Source organism: Bos indicus, chromosome 16 (genome assembly GCF_029378745.1).
Source record: "Bos indicus isolate NIAB-ARS_2022 breed Sahiwal x Tharparkar chromosome 16, NIAB-ARS_B.indTharparkar_mat_pri_1.0, whole genome shotgun sequence".
In the NCBI taxonomy this organism is placed as follows: Eukaryota; Metazoa; Chordata; class Mammalia; order Artiodactyla; family Bovidae; genus Bos; species Bos indicus.
The window spans coordinates 27,114,259-27,135,720 of NC_091775.1; the positions used below are offsets into that span (position 1 = coordinate 27,114,259).

Genomic DNA, 21,462 nt, shown 5'->3' on the forward strand with positions numbered 1-21,462 from the left:
TTTGCCGCCACAGCCAAACTTTGCGGCTCTGAAGCGGCCGCCCCGCCGAAGCTCCGCCCCCGAGGCCCCGCCCCGGGTTAGGTTGAGGCCGCCCCGCTCCCCCAATTGGCTGCCATTGCTACTAAGGAATTCTTCCTCGGCTTAGGAGGCTCGGCCAGCCATGCTCTTTGTCTCTAGAGGAGACCGCAGCTCACGAGGAAAGACTGTGGAGGAATATCTTTAAAAGGGCTGAGGAACGAAGTGTTTTAAGGGGGCTGCGACAACGCGGCAGCCTCCACTACCGAGGCGGCGGAGCGCGCCGAGCCTCGGTAGTTGTCATGGCCGCCATGGGCACGTGACCGCGGCTCGCGCAGGCTTCGTTCCGTCGCTCTGGTTCGGTAGTCCCGGCTTGCCGACTCCCTCCCTTTCTCGTTTGAGGAGTCGGACATTGCCTTTCTTCCCTCAGGAGGACTGCTGTACAGACTCCGAGGAATCTGGTAAGTATGTTATGAGGCTGAACCTGTCGTCTCCCTACAGTGCCGAGCAATAGGGTCAAGCCTTTTTACACCGGTTCCATAGACTCCCGGATAAGTGGTCTACAAAAGTTTCCTCCTAGTGCCTCCAAACAAATGAAAGAAAATCCACGTTAGCCCCACGAATCAATGGTGGTAACAAGCTAGGTTCGCTGAATCCCCTTGCCCGCGTCTCCACTAGCAGTCGGGGTGTCTCATAAGCTATACGTAGGGGTTTGTTTAGGCACCTCTGTCCGCCTCTCCCAGTTGGATAGTATCGGCTTTCCACAAAAATGTCTGTTTAGGAGGGGCTCGCTAGGATATGCGCCTGCGCAAGGTCACGGCGTTCAACTGGTCTGGGCACCGGAGGAAGAGGCTGGGTGGTAAACAGGAAGTGGACCTTCGGAGCTCTGGTGGCGGTAGGTGACTCGGGGACCCAGGGTCTCCAGAGTGGGGGACCGTTGTCGGTAGTCAGACTTTTCTTGTGGCAGCCGGTTTAGGCGGCAGGCTCGATCCGACTGTTGTGCTGCGTGGTTTTAAAGACACCCTTCCTTGCATCTGCAGGTGGGTGTGTCGTGTTTTTACCCCACCCTTCGAATTCTTGAAAACCGGAGTGCGAGTCTCTCCCCGGACAGATCGGCCAGGGGCAAAGGACAGAGTATTTACCCTCTTCGTTCCTAAAGTAAAAGTGTACGGAACTTAAAACATTTCAGCCACTAAGTGGGAGGGCGAGCTAAAATAGTATTTGTGGAAAATTTAAACTCACAATCAGAGTATTGTGTGCCACAATTTCTAGGAGGCTTGGTTTATATGTACAGAGATGCTGTATTAGTTTACATACGTTATAAAGGAGGTTTAAGTGGATGATGTTTAGAAGGTTATATATTTTTGAAGCCCTTGTTAATTGGATTGAGTCGTAAGTGAACTTACTCAATTTTTCACTGGGTACACAATGCACTTTCTCTTCCTTAAATATCTGGTGCTCTCCAAAGGCGGTTTTGACATGAATAACTAAATGTAGTAAGGGAGATGCATAAAGTAGGTATTTTTTACACTGAGCAGCCCACGCTTTTTTCCCAATAGGAAAAGTTAATGGACAACATTGTATAATGCTTTCAAATTTTCAAATTCAAATTTCAAATAAATCTTACCGAATTTCTACTTCTGGAATCTAACTGCCATAGTTAAGTCTTCAGCTTTGCCTTCCTGTATTATCTTCACTATTCACACAAAAACTTTTAAGCAAGTGGAACACACTTTTTTTTTTTTTACCGGAAAGGTGTGAAACTTAATTTTTTTTAAGTTGGAATTTCATTTGGGTAGTTTTTTTAAAATGTCTTGGTTTTTAAGAATCGATATATTTTTTAAATTTATTGATGTATAGTTGATTTACAATGTTGCGTTAATTTCTTCTGTACAGCAAAGTGACTCAGTTATACAAACACATATTCTTTTTCGTTATAGTTTATCACAGGATATTGAACATAGTTTCCTGTGCTATACAATAGAATCTTGGTGTTTATCCATCCTGTATACTAGTTTAGGCTTCCCTGGTGTCTCAGTGGTAAAGAATCCTCCTGCCAGTGCAGGAGACGCAGAAGACGTGGTTTTGATCTATGGGTCCAGAAGATCCTCTCAGAGGAAATGGCACCCCACTCCAGTGTTCTTGCCTGCAAAATCCCATGGACAGAGGAGCCTGGTGGGCTACAGTCCATAGGGTCACAAAGTTGGACACAGCTGAGCAACTGAGCACACACACATGCGTGCATTGATTCTTGTTAGCTATTCTGTCAAAAGTATATTTATTATAGAACATATGCTATAAATAGTTGGCCTCAGCAGTATCACATGGGAAATATAGTTAATTTAAGACTTCTTTCAAGTATCGTTGGCGGTCTTAATAGGGGTCACCATTTGAACTTGTTTTGGAATTACATTTTCCTGGTCCTATGCCTGTTACATTTTCAGCTGTCCAACCAAAGTCCAGTGCTCTGCTACTCAAAAGTGTAGACTGGGAACCAGCAGCATCAACTTCTGAGGTCTGCCACAGATTGTTGAATCAGAACCTACATTTTTAACAAGAACTCTCACCCCTTGGCCCAGGGTGATTTCTATCACAGTAAAGTTTAATCATTACTGCTCCAGCATGTTTAACATTGCAGTTACTGTGAGCATATTTCCAGATACATTTTTTTTTAATAGGCTTTACCTAAATAAACATAGGCTGCTATAGACAATTGAAACAAGATTGACTGTGGCAGTGAAGTATTTTATATATATATGTCTGTTTTATATATTTTTATATGAAAGTATATATCCTATGGTAATTTAAAATTTTTACTTAAAAATATTTTAGTACTATTTACATTGCTTATTAAATGTTTTAGTTTTAGTTTTTATACATTTCTTTTTTGTCAATAGGAAATATCTGGAGAAAATGACACACTGGTTTCATAGGAACCCATTAAAAGCCACAGCTCCTGTCTCTTTTAACTACTATGGTGTAGTCACTGGCCCTGCTGCTTCAAAAATTTGCAGGTAAGTGTTAGACAGTCTCTACAAATACTGATTGAGCCACTCTTAGATACAGGGTCCTTTTATAGGGCCGTGAACAGTGCAGAAGTATGTAACACACCATCCCTAACCTTAGACTCCTTGTTGTTTAGTCCTGAAGTCCTGTCCTACAACTTATACATGACATGTGGAGAGTTAAGTCATAGATTATTTAAGCTGGGTCCTAAGTTTTAGACCAGTAAGTGAGTCCTGAAGAGGCTAAAGCAATTACAATTAAAGAGTTAAGACGTATGTTACAACAGTACAAGAGACTCCACAAAGTCATATTTGGATATTGTTAATTGACCAGATACTACATTAATTGAGTTCTGAGCTGGGAGAGATTTCCCTTTGACCTGAAATAGCCTTCAGGTTGTTCAGTAGGAGAGAGGACTTGAACTGGGATTTAAATGAATTGTATGCCTTAGATCGGGGTTGCCAGACTGTGTCCTTTAGATTGGCCCACAGCTTGTTTTTATAAATAAAATTTTATTAATTAGAACACAGCTGCCACCCCCCCCCCATTACAGATTGTCTTTGGGTGCCTTCCCTCTCTACAATAAGGTTGAATATTCCCAAGTGAGACTTTATGGCCCACAAGATCTAGAGTATTTATCTTCAGGCCATTTACAGAAAGAGTTTACTGATCCCTGACTTAGATAGTAAGAAGGGAGAGGAGAAAGTCATTTCTGTTAGGAAAACCTTTGTTCTAGGGAGTGTGAATAGAGCAGTTTCACTGAGAGATAGATACAAGAGATACAGAGAGATATAAGAGATAGATAACAAAAGAGATAGGTATAAGAGAGGTTTTGAAGGAGGTATCAACTAGCCAGATTGACTGATTTGCTCTGAAAAGCTGAAAAGAATTCAGTCTATGAGATTCAGAACCTAGATGATCAGGACATTGGTGGTACCATTAAAGGAAAATTAAAAGAATCACTGCTTTTGGTGGAAAGAAGTAATCAGAGCAGAAGGTAGGAAAACCGATGTATTGATCTAGATCAGGAGTTAGCAAGCTTTTTCTGTAAAGGGTTAAATACTGTATACATTTGTATATATTTTAGGCTTTGAGAGCTATACACAGTCACAATTGAATTATTCTTCTTTATTTTACAAAAATAAGCTGTGGGGCATATAAAAATAAGTTATAAGTTGTAGTTTGCCAACCCCTAATCTTAGATTCCCAGACTCTTGTTGTTCAGTTGCTAAGTTGTGTCCTACTCTTTGTGACCCCATGGACTCTAGCAGGCCAGGCTCCTTTGTCCTCCACTATCTCGTAGAGTTTGCTCAGATTCATGTCCATTGAGTCGGTAATGCTATCTAACCATCTCATCCTCTATTGCCCTCTTCTCCTTTTGCCCTCAATCTTTCCCAGCATCAAGGTCTTTTCCAGTGAGTCAGCTCTTCCCATCAGGTGGCCCAAATGTTGGAGCTTCAGCTTCAGCATCAGTCCTTCCAATGAATATTCAGGGTTGATTTCCTTTAGGATTAACTGGTTTGATCTCCTTGAGCTCAAGGGACTCTCACAAGTCTCCTCCAGCACCACAGCGCAAAAGCATCAGTTCTTTGGTTCTCAGCCTCCTTTATGGTCCAACTCTCATATCCGTACGTGACTACTGAAAAAACCATAGCTTTGTCTACATGGACCTGCTAGACATTGGTCCCAGCTTAACTGTTTCATCTGTGGCATTGGGCAGGTCTCTTAACTCCTTTGGGTCTAATTACTCATCTATAAAGTTAATAACCTAAATTAGATACTTCTAAGGTACACTTGTCTCAAATTCTGTCATTTTAAGATGAATTTAACTTTACGCAAGTTGGTTTTCAGGTAATGACGGAATGCCTACTTGGAAATAGCTGGCAAAGTATTTGAGCCTTAGAATAGGCCTTAAGGATTCAAATTGTTTTCATAGTCCAGAATGACTCCCTCCAAGCCTTTGGAGGGAGTATCAGATTCATAAGGTAGCCCATCCCATTTTTGGTCAGCTGCATATAGTTATTGGTATATACTTTCTTGAATCAGCCTCCTAAGAGTTAGTACCAATGCATAAACACTCCATCTGGACCATATAGGATTAAGTTTGTGCTCTCTTCTAAATATTACTGCTATGTTACAGTTCTTCTGAATCTTAAAAGTATTTGAAATGTTAGTATTATTTCACTCAACAAAGAATTTTGAGTATGTGCTTTATCCCAGGCACTTACTAAGTTCTGGATATACAGTCCCTCCTCTTGCTGCTTACAGTTTAGTCTTTCTTTAGTTATCCACACACAATTGTTTTCAGTCCTTCTCTATGTAATATGATTTCTGGATCCCTCACTAAGCAAGTTGCCTTCTGAAATTAGATAGAGAAGTGAAACAGGTGTAGATCTAGGATTAGATGTAAAGTCGTCCTCGTAGATGAGACCTCAGAAGAATAAAGAGCAGGGAGCCAAAGACTGAACATTGTTGGAGGTGGGAATACAAAGGGGACATGGAAGAAAATAGAGGAGTAACTTGTAGAGATAAGAGAAGAATTTGGAAATTTTAGTGTTATTGGAATCAAGGGAGAAAAGAATTTTGGAAAGAGACAATAAGTGTCTGCCACATTTATTGCTGCAGAGAATCAAAGGAGCCAGGAGATGAGGGAGCATTTTTAAAATAACTAGTGGCCTCATTTTTTTTGCATATTTATATGTGTTGTATTATAGAGTGCAATTTTAAAATATGATTTTGAACTTAAATATATTTTGACATAATGTCAAACTTTGAAATTTTAAGAGGATATTAAAGTTATACACAAAAGTTAAATTTTAATTTTTCAAAAAACTTTTATTGTGAACTGGTCAGATTAATGTACTCTTAATTCCTTCCTCCCATCTTAAATGCTTGTGTTAGTTTGATTATTTTAAATTAAAACTTGGTGTGCATTTTCATGATTTACCCCTTTAATTGGACTGAGCTTATTTTAGTATAATTTCTAAAACAATCATTACTAGAAATTTCACTTATCTCCATTATTAGTCCTAATTAAATTCATTCCTATGTACTTAGAAAGGTCTTAGAAGAGGGTTGTGTACCTGGATTTAAGCTTTTACAATTGAAACTTTTTAGCCATATTTACATAGATGCATTGTAATATAGCTTACTTTATTATCTGTTTCTGTCTCTCATAAGTGACCTGAGATCATCTAGAGCACGACTGCTTGAATTGTTCACTGATTTGAGCTGTAATCCAGAAATGATGAAAAATGCAGCAGATTCGTATTTTTCACTTTTACAAGGTTAGTTTATTCAAATGAACTAAAGTTTTTAAAAACTCAGCTATGGAGAAATCCAAATTTAAGTAGTCTTCTAGGCTATATCCTTTGGTATGCTTGAGTTTCAGAAATGTGAAAATGTAAAGGTGGTACGTGGTCTTTATAACATTTTGAAAATTAAATGTGTGTATATTTCATATTATGTTCCCTTAGGAGAAGGGGAGTGCAGTTGGAGGTTTCATTCAGGTACCTGAAAAAGTCATCTGAATAATGTTCTAAAGAGAACACTCGGTATTTCTTGTAAAATTTAAAATGTTGTCTTCCTTTTTATAGGTTTCATTAATTCATTGGATGAATCTACCCAAGAAAGCAAGTTACGATACATTCAAAATTTCAAGTGGACTGATACATTACAGGGACAGGTTCCAAGGTGAGCAGCACCAACGGTACTAAATTGAAACCATTTTTGTAACTATTTAGATAGTGATTTAACTCATAGCTTCGGTATTAAAGAAACAAAATACAAATCTGGTCAGCATTTTCCTTTCTCGGGAAATTAATGAAAAAATGTTGACGTAAACTTCTAATACAGTCTATTAAGTAAAAGCAAAATTTGTTTGTCCTGGACCACATCTGTTTTTGAGATAATCAGTGTTAAATCTTAACTAGAATTGAGAAGCCTTGCTTTTTTTTTTTTTTTTAACACCAAAAATATTTTGTATTGGGGCATAGCCGATTAACAGTGTTAACAGTAGTAACCATGGCAGTGATGGTTGCAGGTGAACAGCAGAGTGATCGGCCATATACACACATGTATCCGTTCTCCCCCAAACCCCCTCTCCAGAGTTCCACGTGCTGTATAGTAGGTCTTTGTTGGTTATCCATTTTAACAGCCTTGACTTTTAATAATACACAAAGAATGGTTTGAGAATTTGAAATCCGAATTCCCAAAATTGGCCTTTGCCTCCATTCAAGCAGAGCTGAGTTTTGGTTTCTCCATTCCTTTTCTTTTCTGATGGAGAGTTCAGAAGTCTTCGGTCACTCTTCTTTTTTCTTTCTCCCTCGTTCCACCCCAGCTCCATACTTTTTTGACTCACAGTACTGTGTTTATTTTTCTGTAATTTCAGTGTTTCTGCTCTTTTTAAAAACTTCCGCTCAAAACTTTATCAGTCACCTGAGACTAGTTAGATTGTAATAGGAAGCTGATTATAATCGTGCTGAATTTTTAACTGCCTTTTTTAAAAAAAACACCATTGGGTTCTGGGTTTTTTCCCCCCAAATTTTTTTTTGTATTGGGGAATCAGCCATTAACAACGTTGTGATAGTTTCAGGTGAACAGCGAAGGGACTCAGCCAGACGTATACATGTATCCATTCTTTCCCCAAACTCACCATTGGGTTCTTTAAATGGTCATATATCTGTGTCTCAATTTGCTTTAGAGTTACCTTTTATAAAATCAGAAAGGAAGAAAATTGGGATTGCTGAACAGCCAGGGCAGGCATTACAGTGGAAGGAGTGTGGAATTTGGATTCATACACATGGAGATGCAACCTCAGAGCTTCTGTTATGTGAATATTTGCTTCCTCAGCCATATGTTGGGGTTACAGGTATAGGGCTTCTGTGAGCAGCAAAACAGGAAATCTTACATTAAGGGACTAATGTAATGTCAGACGTTGAATAGACATTCAGTAAATGTTAGTTTCCTTTGTTCCTTTGGAATATTGTATGTGGAATTCATAAACTGGGTAGGAAGTTAGGGACCGTGAATCCCTTCCAGATTTTAATATTCTGGGATACCAAGGTTTTCTGAGTAAGTTCTCATTTTCTATTTTCTTTATGTACTCCTTTGTACTTCATCTACACTTGAAGGAATATTTATCTTAAAAACTTTTTTCTTTAAAAGAATCAAAGCTCTATCATTCAATTACAAAACTTTGGCAGATTCTAAAGTGTTCCCATTTTTTTAACAACATTTCTCAGCATAGTTTTATGAGACAGTGAGGAATTAATTATATGATAAAGGTCTTAAGTTATAATGTTGACTATTCAGTACATCTGAGATTTTTAAGTTATTTTATCCTTGATTGCTGCTTATTTAATGGAAAGTGTGCTGTGAGTGTATCTGTTCTGAAAAATATCAAGTATACGTACTCTTAACTACTACCTAGATGTGGTACAGTGGAGATAGAGTGTTCGGGAGCAAGGCAGATTGAAAGAAGGGGTGGGCAAGAGAGAGCTCTTCATGAGGCTTTTATATAAATTAACAAAACTATCCTATTACTAAAGGTAAAGTTATACATTTGGTATGCCTCCTAGGTCACCATTGCTGGAATTACTAGATGTGGTTACAAGACATAATTCATTGGAAAGCTCTCAGTGCTGAAAAATATAAGCTCTTAAACTATGCATTAAATTTGTTTTGGCATGAGAAACTATTTTAAGGAGTTTGTTCATAACTGTCATATTTTGATGTTATATTAAACAGGATCACTTTTAAGTCATTTTTGAATTATATGTTTTGTAATGAATCTTTTTTTTTTAATCTAAAAAGTTTCCATGTCTCTGTTCATTTTAAGATGGAGACAACAATTAAATAAAACATGCAAAGCAGAGTCACAATTCTAGTTTCTTCCCTTTGGATAATCTTTCTGTGTCTTTAGTATTATGTGTGTATATAAGGGTATTACTTCTGGTTATATAAGGGTATTCTGGTTTTTTACTTAATCATTTGAGACAAATGCAGTAATACATGAATTTTCAGGATCTTAACAGTAGTGAATAAAAATATTATCTTTTTTGTTTCATAAGCTTTTTACCATCTTTCTGTTGTATTTAGTGATAGAATCTGAAGGAAACAAGATGTAAAAAATACTTATCTTTAAGACCTTTTTTTTTTAATAGTACACTGATTGACTTAGCATTCAGAATCTTCTGCAGGTTCACATCTTGGCTTTTCGTTCTCTTGTTCCTCGACTTCTCTTTATAAATTGGCAACTTCAATCAAGCTAGTTAGGTCACTGCCATCAGAAAAATCTTTATCCTTTCTTGTGCTATAACAGTGTCATTCCTTCATCTGGAATGTCTTTCTGCTTCCCTTCTAGCCATCTTTCAAGGCACAGTTCAGATTCTGTTTATACCAGTAAGCCTTCAGTCATTCTAGCCTATGATCTTTCCTCTGAAATCTGTTTTCTTAAAATATGGTAGTTGCTCCAGAAGCAACAGGATACTTGTTAAAAATGCAGATTCTGCACACTTGTAGACTTTTTTTGTGAGATAAGTTCCAGAAATCTGTGTTTTTAAAGCTATTCAGTATACAGTAACCTTTGGGAACTATTGTTCTCATGTTTACTGTTACGGAGTACATACTGGACCTTCATGTTTAGTCATTTCTTGAATTTTTATTTTTAATAGAGGATAATTGCTTTACAGTGTTGTCTTGCTTTCTGCTGTACAACACTGTGAATCCCCCATAAATATACATATACCCCTTCCCTCTTGAGCTTCTCTCTCACCACCACCCCCATAGTCATTTGTTGCTAATTATATGTGCGCTTGTGTCTTATCTCCCCACCGATATTAAATACAAGGACTCTCTTCATTTTTTCAGTGGGTATTTAGCTCTATAATTTTGGGTAAGATTTATTGCAGGATTCATATAGAGATGTCTCAATCATGGATAGTACTTAATGATCATGTTTATAATTCTAGTGCCCAGCAGGATGCTGTTTTTGAATTAATTTCCATGGGATTTAATGTTGCTTTATGGTATACCAAATATGCTTCAAGACTGGCTGGAAAAGAAAAGTAAGTTAAAAGGAGAGGGTTATATGCATATGTACTATTTTTCAAATATTTCAGGCCTACTGATTAAAGTACCACTTCTGATAAATGTAAGGTTGCCTCATAATGTTGGTATTTTTAAGTACCAGAATCACAGAGCCCGCTGTTAAAAGCAAAAAGAGTTTTCATAATCTTGTCATGGGGATGGTCTTTCTAACTAAAACCTCAAACTATGAAAAGAAAATGTTGACTATTTGACTGCATAAAAGTACCATAAACAAAGTTTAAAAACAAATGACAGACTGGGCCTAAGAAATTGTAGTGCATCTGACAAATTGTTTTTATAATCTGTGCTGTTACAGATCAACAGGGAAAAGACCAACAAATCAATTGAAAATAAGCAAAGGACATAAACAGGCAATTCACCAAAAAAGACAAAGGCTTATAAGTATGTGAAAGATGTTTTGAAGGATTAAGGGACTGTGAAATAAAATGAGATAGAGTTGTTACAATAGTACAGGTGAATGTCAGCAATAGGAAGCTGGCAACTACCAACTGTGGTACAGCTGAACGTGGGAATAATAGTCCGCAGCCATTTAAAAATGGGGTTGAATGTATGTGCTGATGTGAAATAGTGTCTGAAGTAATTTAGGTGATTAAAACAAGAGTAGAGTGAATACTGTGTATGTATGTGTTTTTCAAGTATGTGCATGCTTTACATGTATATTGATTTATGCTTGTTTATGTATGAAAAGTATCTGGAAGGAAAAGCAAGAAGCCTTTGTCCAGACCCCTGGACAGGAGCTCTTTTTCATTTGTCATCTCTTCTTTTTGGATTTTTTTCATGTACATTTGTTAGTTTTCTAAGTGTTAAGTCAAATTTTTTACAAGGAAGAAACATAGTGAAAAACACAAATGATTGACTTTTGCAGTTTTATGAGAATATATTAGTTGTTGGTTTTAATACCAGAAGCAGGATTCATCCTGTAGCTAACGTCACCTCTCTCTCTCCTTCAGCATAACAGAGGATGAAGCAAAAGAAGTCCATCGAAGCTTAAAAATTGCAGCTGGGATTTTTAAACATTTAAAGGTAATAATAGAATATGTTAATACTTTAATTGTTGAAATAATTTTTATTGCCTTCTTGGGGTGAAGGAATTATTTAATCATGTAAAAAGAACTAGTGTGTGTTCTGTTTTCCTTATATTAAGTACCTTGTTGACGAGTGCAGCCAATTAACAGAATATCGTCTCCACTTGAGAGAATCATCCATGACTTTTATAATTAGATGATGCAGGTGGTACTTCACTGCTTGTTTTTCTGTCTCTTAAAAGATAGGAGAAAGCAAAACACAAAATCTGATAGTTCTCAGCATTTCTCTTTGCTGTCTGCACACTTGGCAGGAGTATTCATGATTCTGCAAAATGGAATTTTCTGAGTATATTCTCTGTATTAGAGTGAAAATGCTAGCAGGTCAGTCAGTACACACTAATTATATTTAATTTCCTGGAGATGTGATGGGAATAAGGGAAAAGACTAAAATGTTTTCCAACCAGAATTACCCCCACTTCATTCTAATTAAACCAATATTTACTGAAGCCTCCTGGAAGCCAGTGTTGCACTTTCTCATGAGGAGATAGTTTTATGGTGATGGAAAGAGCTGTGATCCTGAGTCTGCTACAGAAATGAGCTTCTTTGTATCTCCTAGTAGTAATGTGAATGAACAGTTCTGGCTCTCATGCAAAAGGGAACTAGGTTACCATGTCAGTGAAACATTTTCTAAATTGAGAATATGACTTGCATATCTAAGCAATGTATCATGACCCAGATTTTGCTCTTGAGTTTCTTATCTTGACAAAAGTTTATTAAAAAACTTTAAAAGATTTAGTGTACGGCAACTTTTATTCTCTGTAAGCTTCATATTGCTCCTTCATACACAATTTTTATTTGTATCCTAAATTTCTGATAAATCCCCAAATCAGGTGTCTCATAACTTCCATTTTCTTTATCTCTAACAACTGAGTTAAAATTTGGCTTCTTTGTTGATTTTTGTTTTTTTTTTCTCTCTCAGGAAAGTCATATCCCAAAGCTCATTACACCTGCAGAAAAGGGGCGGGATTTAGAGGCACGACTCATAGAAGCTTACATCATCCAGTGTCAGGCTGAAGCTCAAGAAGGTATCCTAAATATTGTAAGATTGTTGTTGTTGTTGAAGAATTAGCATTTCACTCTTCTTTTTTAAAAATCAGTTAGCTGGAATTAAGTTTCAGAATTTGGGAAATTTATAGTGAGGAATGACTTTTAGCATTTGCCTCCATTTTTCGTTAGCAGGAAAGGACTTACAGTTTAATGACTCTTCAGAGGATTCTGATTTCATGCATTTCTGGTAGCATAAAATTAAGTCTGTAACTCATCTTTGCCTCACCAACTTTTTTTTCTCTTCCACTGTTTGGCTTACCTTGAAATCTTCACTTTTGAATGGCAGGAAATAAAGAGTTATATGAAAATAATGAGACTTCATAGGCTTTTGTTGTTCTTTATTTCAAACTGTAGTGCCCTGAAAGTATTTGTTTTCTCTTACATCATGCAATTTTGTAGTAGTGGTTTTCTGTGAATAGTAAATAGCTAGTGATTATGTCGGAGAAGGCAGTGGCACCCCACTCTAGTACTCTTGCCTGGAAAATCCCATGGACAGAGGAGCCTGGTAGGCTGCAGTCCATGGGGTCACTAAGAGGCGGACACGACTGAGCAACTTCACTTTCACTTTTCACTTTCATGCATTGGAGAAGGAAATGGCAACTCACTCCAGTGCTCTTGCCTGGAGAATCCCAGGGACGGGGGAGCCTGGTGGGTTGCCGTCTGTGGGGTCGCACAGAGTCAGACACGACTGAAGCGACTTAGCAGCAGCAGTGATTATGTAAGGAAATGATACCAGCACCAACAACTCAGTGTTTAGTTTGTTTACATTTGTATTTTCTGCAGCTTACTTTTCATGTTAAAACTTTTAACAAAAAACTTCAGTGGATTAAAATCCCGATAGATGGGAGACTATCTTTTCCTTTTATAATTGAACTTAAAGTGAATGCAAGGGAACTTAATCATATAATACACTTCATTGTATTTTTGTTATAGTAACAATTGCTCGAGCAATTGAGCTGAAACATGCTCCTGGACTAATTGCTGCTCTGGCATATGAAACAGCCAATTTCTATCAGAAAGCTGGTAAGTTTACAGTTCTGTTTTTTAGTCTTTAGGTTTTCACAGTAAGCTGTTGGCTTAGTAGGCAACAAGCAAAACCAAAGGATTTTCAGATTGTTTCATCATTTGCAAAGCTGGAATAATATCTACATTATTTTATTACCCTTATTTAAAAGAAAATAAAAGAATTACAAATGTTCACAGTTGATAGGCTCCATAATTTCTAGTGAAAAGGACAGTGCTGTCCTTTTTAACCAGTTATGTCTAATAGTTAAACAATTGTTTTTCTTTTGAAGTGTTTTTGATCTTTATAACAACTTTATATTACTGTCCTTATTTAGGTAAGAAACTGAAATCCAGAGAATTAGCATAACTAATTTGTAATTTAACAGCTTGCAGGTGTGAGGCTGGGACTAGTGCTCAGGTCTTCTCAATCTGATTTTCTTTTCAGTCACTTATTTAGGAAACATGCATATGTTTCTGTTTATGGGATGGTTACCCTTTTAGTTGCTGAGTGTACCGATTCGCAGCCTAGGGAAGAAGAAAAACATGTAACCACATTATTATAACATGAAAAAGGTGTTGTCACAGGGGTGAAATAAAAACCTAAAGGATCTGGGTATGCTAGAGAAAGCTTTCTAAAGGAAGTTGGTGGTTTAGTCTCATTTTGAAATAGAAATAGAAATTCTAGGTTTGCTTGGATGCTTTAGCTTATGGAAAGAGTAGAAAATTCTGTAGTACATACAGAGATAAGAAAGAACTTAGTGCATTCTGGAACCTTTAGACAGATGCTCTTAGCTGAAACAGAATGAGTGGTAGGAGCAAAGGGTAAGAAAGTATGCATGTGTGAGATTACAAATTGATTCGTAAGCCTATGTAAGAAGTTTGGCCTTTGTTCAGTAGCTGTTTGGGACTCCTTAAAAGATAAAACTGATAAACTCCTTAAAAGAAGTAAAAGTGATTTGATTGGGTTTGAATTTAAGAGCCGTATTATTGTAAGCTGAAAAATGGGCCTGCTAGTGAAGTAGTAGTAAGGCTGACCGTAATCACTTCTTCCTAAGTACTATGGAAGAAATAATGAAAGCTTTGACAAAGACAGCAAAGTAGGCCATGGAGAGGAAGAAATAGATTTGAGAGGTGTTGGGAAGGAGATATGATCATGCGTATTTTATACAAGATGCAGCAGTGGGGTGGTGAATAAGGGTTAGGAGAGTATCCTTGTTTCTGACTTGGATGTCTAGAGTACTCTTTGCATTGTTATTTACATAAAATATTTAAAAGAGATACTCTAAGAGTATTTGTATTTCTCTCGAAGTTCTCAGTCATTTCTATTGTATCATTATCTCCAACTTAAATTACATGAATCATCAAATCAAAGAGGTGCCCTGGTATTTAACCTGTCTTATTGTGTAGTTAAAATATAGTTATGGGAAAATGAATCACTGTAAATAAAGTTTTTAAAATGTAAATGCTTGAGTTTTAGGTGTGAATGGCATTCTGCTTTTAGCATCTGAACACATGAACTAAAAGTCTTCTAGTGAATCAGGGTGAAATTATATTTTGCTTTTTAAAATGTAACTTTAGATCATGCTTTATCCAGTTTGGAGCCTGCATACTCTGCTAAATGGAGAAAATATCTTCACTTGAAAATGTGTTTCTACACAGCTTATGTAAGTATTTTTCACCCAAAACAATGTGAGTTACTGTCTCTTCAGCCCCTTGAGTGCCAATTCTGTCATTTCTCCAGGCTCTTCGTTAGCATTTTACAAATAATGGACAGCTCTCAGTAAATGTTCCCTGATAGTCAGTGCAGCCATTGTGGAGTAAAGTGGGTGGAAGGAGATGATGTAGAGCTGGGTTATAGCAATGGAATTGCTATTTGATTCAAACCCAGTTAAGCTGCAACCTTCTGCAAACTTCATAAGAATTCTCTATAATTTTGTCCTGTTCATTGGGAAAGATATTTACTAATTCTAATCTTAAGACTTAACCATGCAGTATATCAACCTGGGTTGGTGAAGAATTATTAATAAAATTTCTTATAGCTTATAATCTGCTTTTAGACACACTGTGTAACATCCTTTGCAATCCCAGATTTGATGTAGATATTTGAAGAGTAAATAGCCTACTCTAGGCTGGCAACTTTTTCTTAAAACCTGGTTAGTCCTTAATCTCAAAGTCCTCCTTCCCTCTACCCTGTGCATTAGCTTAGTAATTTCCCTCCTTTATTCACTCTGCCCTGTTTGTTTGTTTTTTTGTTTGTGTTTGTTTTGTTTGTTTTTTTAACCCCCACAGAGATGGGGGTTAGCTTATTCAAGGAAAGAAGTGTAAGGGATTGCATTGATTCTTCCAACAATGCACAAAAGCATTTCTTTATCTGACGCATATAGAAAACAGTGACAGTGGAAAGCATCATTTGAGAAGAGAATGAATAAAAATATGTGTGTGTGTGTTTTTTTTAATCAGGCTTATTGTTATCATGGTCAGACTTTGTTGGCTAGTGATAAATGTGGTGAAGCAATCAGATCACTCCAAGAAGCAGAAAAATGTAAGTATCCCACCAGAATATTAACTCCCCTTTTAAAAACTAATGTTTTATCAGAAAGAGGAATAGGCAGTTAAAAGAGATTTTGGCTGAGATCATGAAAGGGAATGAGATTAAGAGAAGTATTGAAGAAAGAAGTGCTTCAAAAACCTCAAACTTCTAGAACATACCTACCTACCGCTTAACATTATTGTTGGTACTACTCTTACACTAGGTAAAGAGCATCTCTGATGAATAGCGTTTTTAGTATAAACAATAATTGATTATAAGCAAATAACTTGATATCTTTTCACATTCAGTTTATGCAAAGGCAGAAGCATTATGCAAAGAATATGGAGAAACCAAAGGACCTGGACCAACAGTCAAACCTTCGGGACACTTGTTCTTTAGGAAACTTGGAAATCTTGTGAAGAACACTCTAGAAAAATGTCAGCGAGAAAATGGATTTATGTGAGTACAACTCAATATATGATTTTAGTAATATTGATAATGGTATAGTGTATATAGTCAGCCCTCTGTAGTCTATGGGTTTCACATCTGTGAGTCCACCAACCACTGATAGGAAATATTCAGGGGAAAACAATTCTAGAGAGTCCTCAAAAGCAAAACTGCAATTTGCTGCAGGCCAGTCACTATTTACATAGTATTTACCTGAGTTCGATCCCTGGGTTGGGAAGATCCCCTGGAGAAAAGAAAGGGTACCCACTCCAGTATTCTGGCCTAGAGAATTCCATATAGTCCATGGGGTCGCAAAGAGTCGGACATGACTGACTTTCACTTTACGTTGTGGGCTGCCATCTGTGGGGTCGCACAGAGTCGGACAAGACTGAAGTGACTTAGCAGCAGCAGCCGTATTTGCATATAACCTACACATCCTCCTGTAAACTTCAAATCATCTCTAGGTTAGAGATGCAAATACTACTTCATTGCATATAAGGAACCTGAGCATCTGTGGATTTCAGTGATGAGGATCCTGGAACCAATCCACCAAAGATACCAAGGGACAACTATGTTTATAATGTTTAAATAGTAATATTGTTTTAATAATACCACAGTTTGTTACCTCTATTCCTATATGTTTCATATCAAGTTGCATTTAAGTTGAGCATTAATTTTCCATTTAAATTGTTGAAGGATTCACTTATGTTGGACCTAACTTTATTCTACTTCTGATAATGACCCGTAAAAGCAGATTGTAAAACACACATGAATTATTAACTTCAGCCCACTTCTTCTGTCCTAACTTTCTCTTACCTTTTTTTCTCTGCCATCCCTTCTCCATCTGTTACGCACATATAATACGTATCTTCTGTTGACATATTCATCTCCTTCTAGTTTTGGTTATGTATAAAGAAGGGAAATCAGTTTTCTATCAGTCCTGTCTAGTTCTGTCAAGCAGTTTTCCATTATTAAATCAGTGCTGTTCAAGCTGTAGATGAGCACCTGTGTAAGCTGGTAGAATTAATTTTGTCCCTGCTTTTGTCTCTTGCATTCTTCCCGTTTATATTCTAGTTCTGGTCATGCTGTGCTCTTTCACTTCTTTGAACATGCCCAGTTTAACTTTTCATCACCCCAGAAGGCATCCCTGACCCCCCAAAAAAAGACCCCCCTCTTTTGTGTTTTCACAGCGCTCTACATCCCTCATAGCTTCAGTTACATTGCTCTGTAGATGACAGGGTTTCTTGACTTTGTCACCTACTCATCTGTAAGCTGTGTGAGATAAGAAATTATTTTCTATGTTAATCTATGTTAAATTGTAATTTTCTTGCATAGGCTCTTGGACACAGGTAGACACTCAAATAGTTAAAAAATGAATGAATGAATTGCTGTTTATATTTTTTTTGCAGTTACTTTCAAAAAGTTCCAACAGAAGCCCCACAACTGGAACTCAAAGCAAATTATGGTCTCGTAGAACCTGTACCTTTCGAATTTCCTCCTCCAAGTGCGCACTGGACACCAGAAACATTGGCTGCTTTTGATCTCACCAAAAGACCCAAGGATGACAGTGTAAGAGATGGATTGTTTCCGTTCATTGACAGCATTTTAAGAGAATTCAGACTTCACAGTCTGATGTTGTTCTCTAAATAGATAGGTTTGTCTAAATGTTACGTTAGCTAATCACAGCGCTTTGTGTAAAATCTATTGTAGAACTCTCTCACAGATAAACCTCTAGGCCTCAGTTGTCTTCTGATTTCTTACATAGTTGACTGATATGTTTTCAACACATTACCTCGCCATTTTACAGTTGGTCAGAGCCTCTCTTAGGAGTGTGGGAAGACAGGTGTTAAAAGGATGCCTCATCCAGTGTTCATCGTGCTATTGCAGTGTGGTTTTGATTTAGCATAGCGCATGCTATTTGAAGATTTGACCTAATTTCAACATTCTGTGAGATCATCCAGGGGCAAAATAAGATTTCTTTTATTCATTTATATCTTAAGTATATCTTAGTGTGCTAAATAAAATGGTAGATTAAGTGGAAATTTTGAGGTTTGGCTACCAAAAGACAAGAGGTCTGTGAAGAAAAGGGATAGGAATTACTTTACAGACATAGCCCCTTCCTTGAAATTTTTTTTTTAATTTTTTAAAAATTGTATTACTGTGTTTGACTGCACTGGGTCTTTGTTGGGGTCCACAGGCTTCTCTGGTTGTGGGACACAGGGCCAGTGGTTGCAGCCTGTGGGCTTAGTTGCCCTGAGGCCTGTGGAATCTCAGTTCCTTGACCAGGAATTGAACCTATGTCTCCCTGCATTGGAATGCAGATTCTTAACCACTGAAGCACCAGGGAAGTTCCTGGTTTTGTTTTTTATATATAATTTTCTACCCATACTAAAACCATTATTCCTAAAAATAGCAATTTTTGCATCCTGTTCAGCCTTTTAAAATAGTCCTAAGAGGTAGCCTGTTAATGTCACAAGTAATCTTTGAACTTAAGGGTTCCACATTTATAGATTGATCACTCAATTTCCCCCTCCTCAGGAAGACTAAGAATACCATTAGCTTGATTTTTGCCTACCTATCCAGGTTTTCATCTTCAGTGAAAATGTTGCTTTCCTATTTTGTCTTTAGTTGAATTGGTTGGTATGTAGCTTCTGCCACAGCTTTGGTGGTCTCAGTAATACATTTTAATATATCCCCTTTATATTGTGTGAAATAGAATAGACCTAGTGTTTTGTTTTCCAGATCTTAGTTTATGTACTTACAACTGTATTTTTCTTTCTTCCTAGGCTAAACCCAAACCAGAAGAAGTGGTGAAACCTGTGAAAGAACCAGATATCAAACCTCAAAAGGACACTGGGTGCTACATCTCCTAAAATACATTGATCCAGTGTGCACTTTGAATTTGTCTACCAGTAGATAGGATAAACCATGGAACTTCATGTATCTTGCAATGATTTCTCTAAAGCCTATAGATTAATTTAGTACATTCAGAGGGAATCTTCCTTCAGTTTATTCTTGATTTCTAACACAGTAGAGATGTTTTCTGCTTTGTTTCCAAACTCCTTTTGAATCAGGACAACTTGTGGACAATTTTTATTGCACCTCTAAAGGGCATATTTGGGGATTGGGTTTTTTCTCCGAACATCTGGGTAGTAGTCAGTTTCAGGTTAAACACTATAGGCCAGAATCATGTGGTTTCAGGTGTGTTTTTCTATCTTCACAAAGAAAAATTTATTTTCCTTCCTCTTATTTGATACCAGAAGAATGACAAGAATCGGTTTTTAACAGATAGTTTTTTCCCCTCTCTATTATGTCAGCTGGTAGCACAGGGTTGTTACATTCCGTGTCAGTTATCTTTTCTGGTGGGGAAAAAAATTACTTTCAGTTAAGGATCAAAAAATCTTCATACCAAATCACTTACACATGTTGGATTACTCATTAGGTTTATAGGTATATTAAGACCATCCAAAAACTTAACACCTCTGCTGGTAGCCCTGCACTTCATTTCAGCCTCAATAAACAAACCTACAATATTTTTTAAAGTAGTTTTTGTAATGGATTTTTTTTTTTACTTAGGGGACAGAACTTTGTAACAGCTCTTAGTGTTTCTATGTGAGAAGACAGTGAAATGTTTTTGTAGAAGTCATATATTGCATGATGAAAAGAAGGAACTTGAAACCTAAACAAGATAGGTTGTCCTGAATTATACTTGGTAAATCTCTACTTCTTTGTTGCAGAAGATAGAGTAATGCCTTTGTTACCTGATATCAGTGTAAGTGGTTTTTCTATAGTTTTCTAATAACACCCATATCAGAATTGTAATGCTTTAGGTCAAAGGCCATAGCAAAAACTTAGTCAACAGATATGGTATATCTTAAAAACAGCTTGTAATATTTGAAATAGTTTAGTATATACACAATCCTGGGAAATAGTGGATATTTAATACTTTAACAAGAATCACCCCTGTAGATTTATCTTCCTTTGAGTTTCCTAGGGTGTTAGCTAATTTTTCTGTTATAAATGACAGGTTGGTTCAAATAATAGAAACAGTAGTGTATGTTAAGAGCTTACTCCATGCTAGGCACTGTGCTGAGCACTTAAATAGATAAACCTTTGAATCTGCACAGCAATTCTGTGAGAAACAAGTAGAATCTGCACAAAGTATTGAGATAGGAATAAACATTACATTAGGAAGAATAAATATATTATGCCTATCTGAATCAGGATTGTGTTCAAATAAATGATTATTTAAATCATAGTTTATATTCTTGGGGAAAAAAGCTATATAGAATCAGTGAGGGTGTTTTTCTAACATATGAAAATGCTGATTACTCCTTGCTGTATTACACTTAATATTTGAAGCTACAGTTTCCAGAATAAGTGAAGTAATAACTGGGCAGACATTTAGTTTTATTTTGTTGTTTATAGAAAAAGACACTTTAATTTCACTGTATTTTCTGTGCTTTTCTGCCATTTACTGACAAGACTTTAAACTGTACTTGATGCCAGCTTATTACTCTTGGCCTAAGATCTATTTATTTTAGGAACTAGTGCTTATTTAGCCTAGTTACTAAATTTTCACGTTGACATTTTAATGGATTCTACTACTATATATGGAATGAAAACATGTAATAAATGCACAGTGCTTCTGTAAAATGCAGTAAATACTGGTATTAACATTTAATCAATTGGCAACTTCAACATAAGCAGATAGTAAATATTCCGTTGACTCAGCAAACGTGACACTTTTTGACTAAACTATCCCATTTTATATATATGTATATATATATACTGTCCTTTGAAAATGGTGTTGGAAATTTGGGGAAGTTAACAAATGTAACGAAGTTGCATGAACGTCTTAGAGAGATGTAACTGTTTGTGTTAACTGTTGCACACTTAGTTTAAACCACATAATGACAGCTAACATCCTGCTAAAGGTGTTAATACACTGAATTATCTTTTTATTTATGAAAATAAAAGTGATTTTACTTACAATTTCATTGGAATTTTTTGTTTTTCAATAAATGTTTTTCATGTTTATTAAGCTGGTAACAAGGTTCATACAATGTAAAATCATAATTCTTTACAGTTATATTTTAAAATGACAGATGCATTTGTATCTATTGCTTTATGCTACATGAATTCATTAAAATATTCAATGCTCCTTGACCTTTTCAGTTTTTCTTTGGCTTACTGGTACTTATCTTTTCATTTCAA

At 36.7% G+C, this 21,462-nt stretch overlaps 1 protein-coding gene across 4 annotated transcripts; it reads left to right on the forward strand.

Annotated features, from left to right (window-relative positions):
• Positions 1-129: 129 nt before the first annotated feature.
• On the forward strand, positions 130-21,240 carry BROX (BRO1 domain and CAAX motif containing). 4 transcript variants are annotated; one of them, XM_019976069.2, is made up of 13 exons: positions 130-476; positions 2,913-3,029; positions 6,202-6,308; positions 6,618-6,714; positions 9,993-10,088; positions 11,082-11,154; positions 12,136-12,241; positions 13,197-13,286; positions 14,847-14,932; positions 15,729-15,810; positions 16,107-16,257; positions 17,655-17,814; positions 19,032-21,240. In XM_019976069.2, exons 2-13 carry the CDS (start codon positions 2,929-2,931, stop codon positions 19,116-19,118), a joined length of 1,236 nt encoding a protein of 411 aa, XP_019831628.1. In that variant the 5' UTR covers positions 130-476; positions 2,913-2,928; the 3' UTR covers positions 19,119-21,240. The 4 variants fall into 4 exon arrangements, with proteins under 4 accessions (XP_019831628.1, XP_019831629.1, XP_070624100.1 ...); XM_019976070.2 differs by lacking the exon at positions 130-476 and adding an exon at positions 785-910; XM_070767999.1 differs by lacking the exon at positions 130-476 and adding an exon at positions 917-1,055.
• The last annotated feature ends 222 nt before the right edge of the window (positions 21,241-21,462 follow it).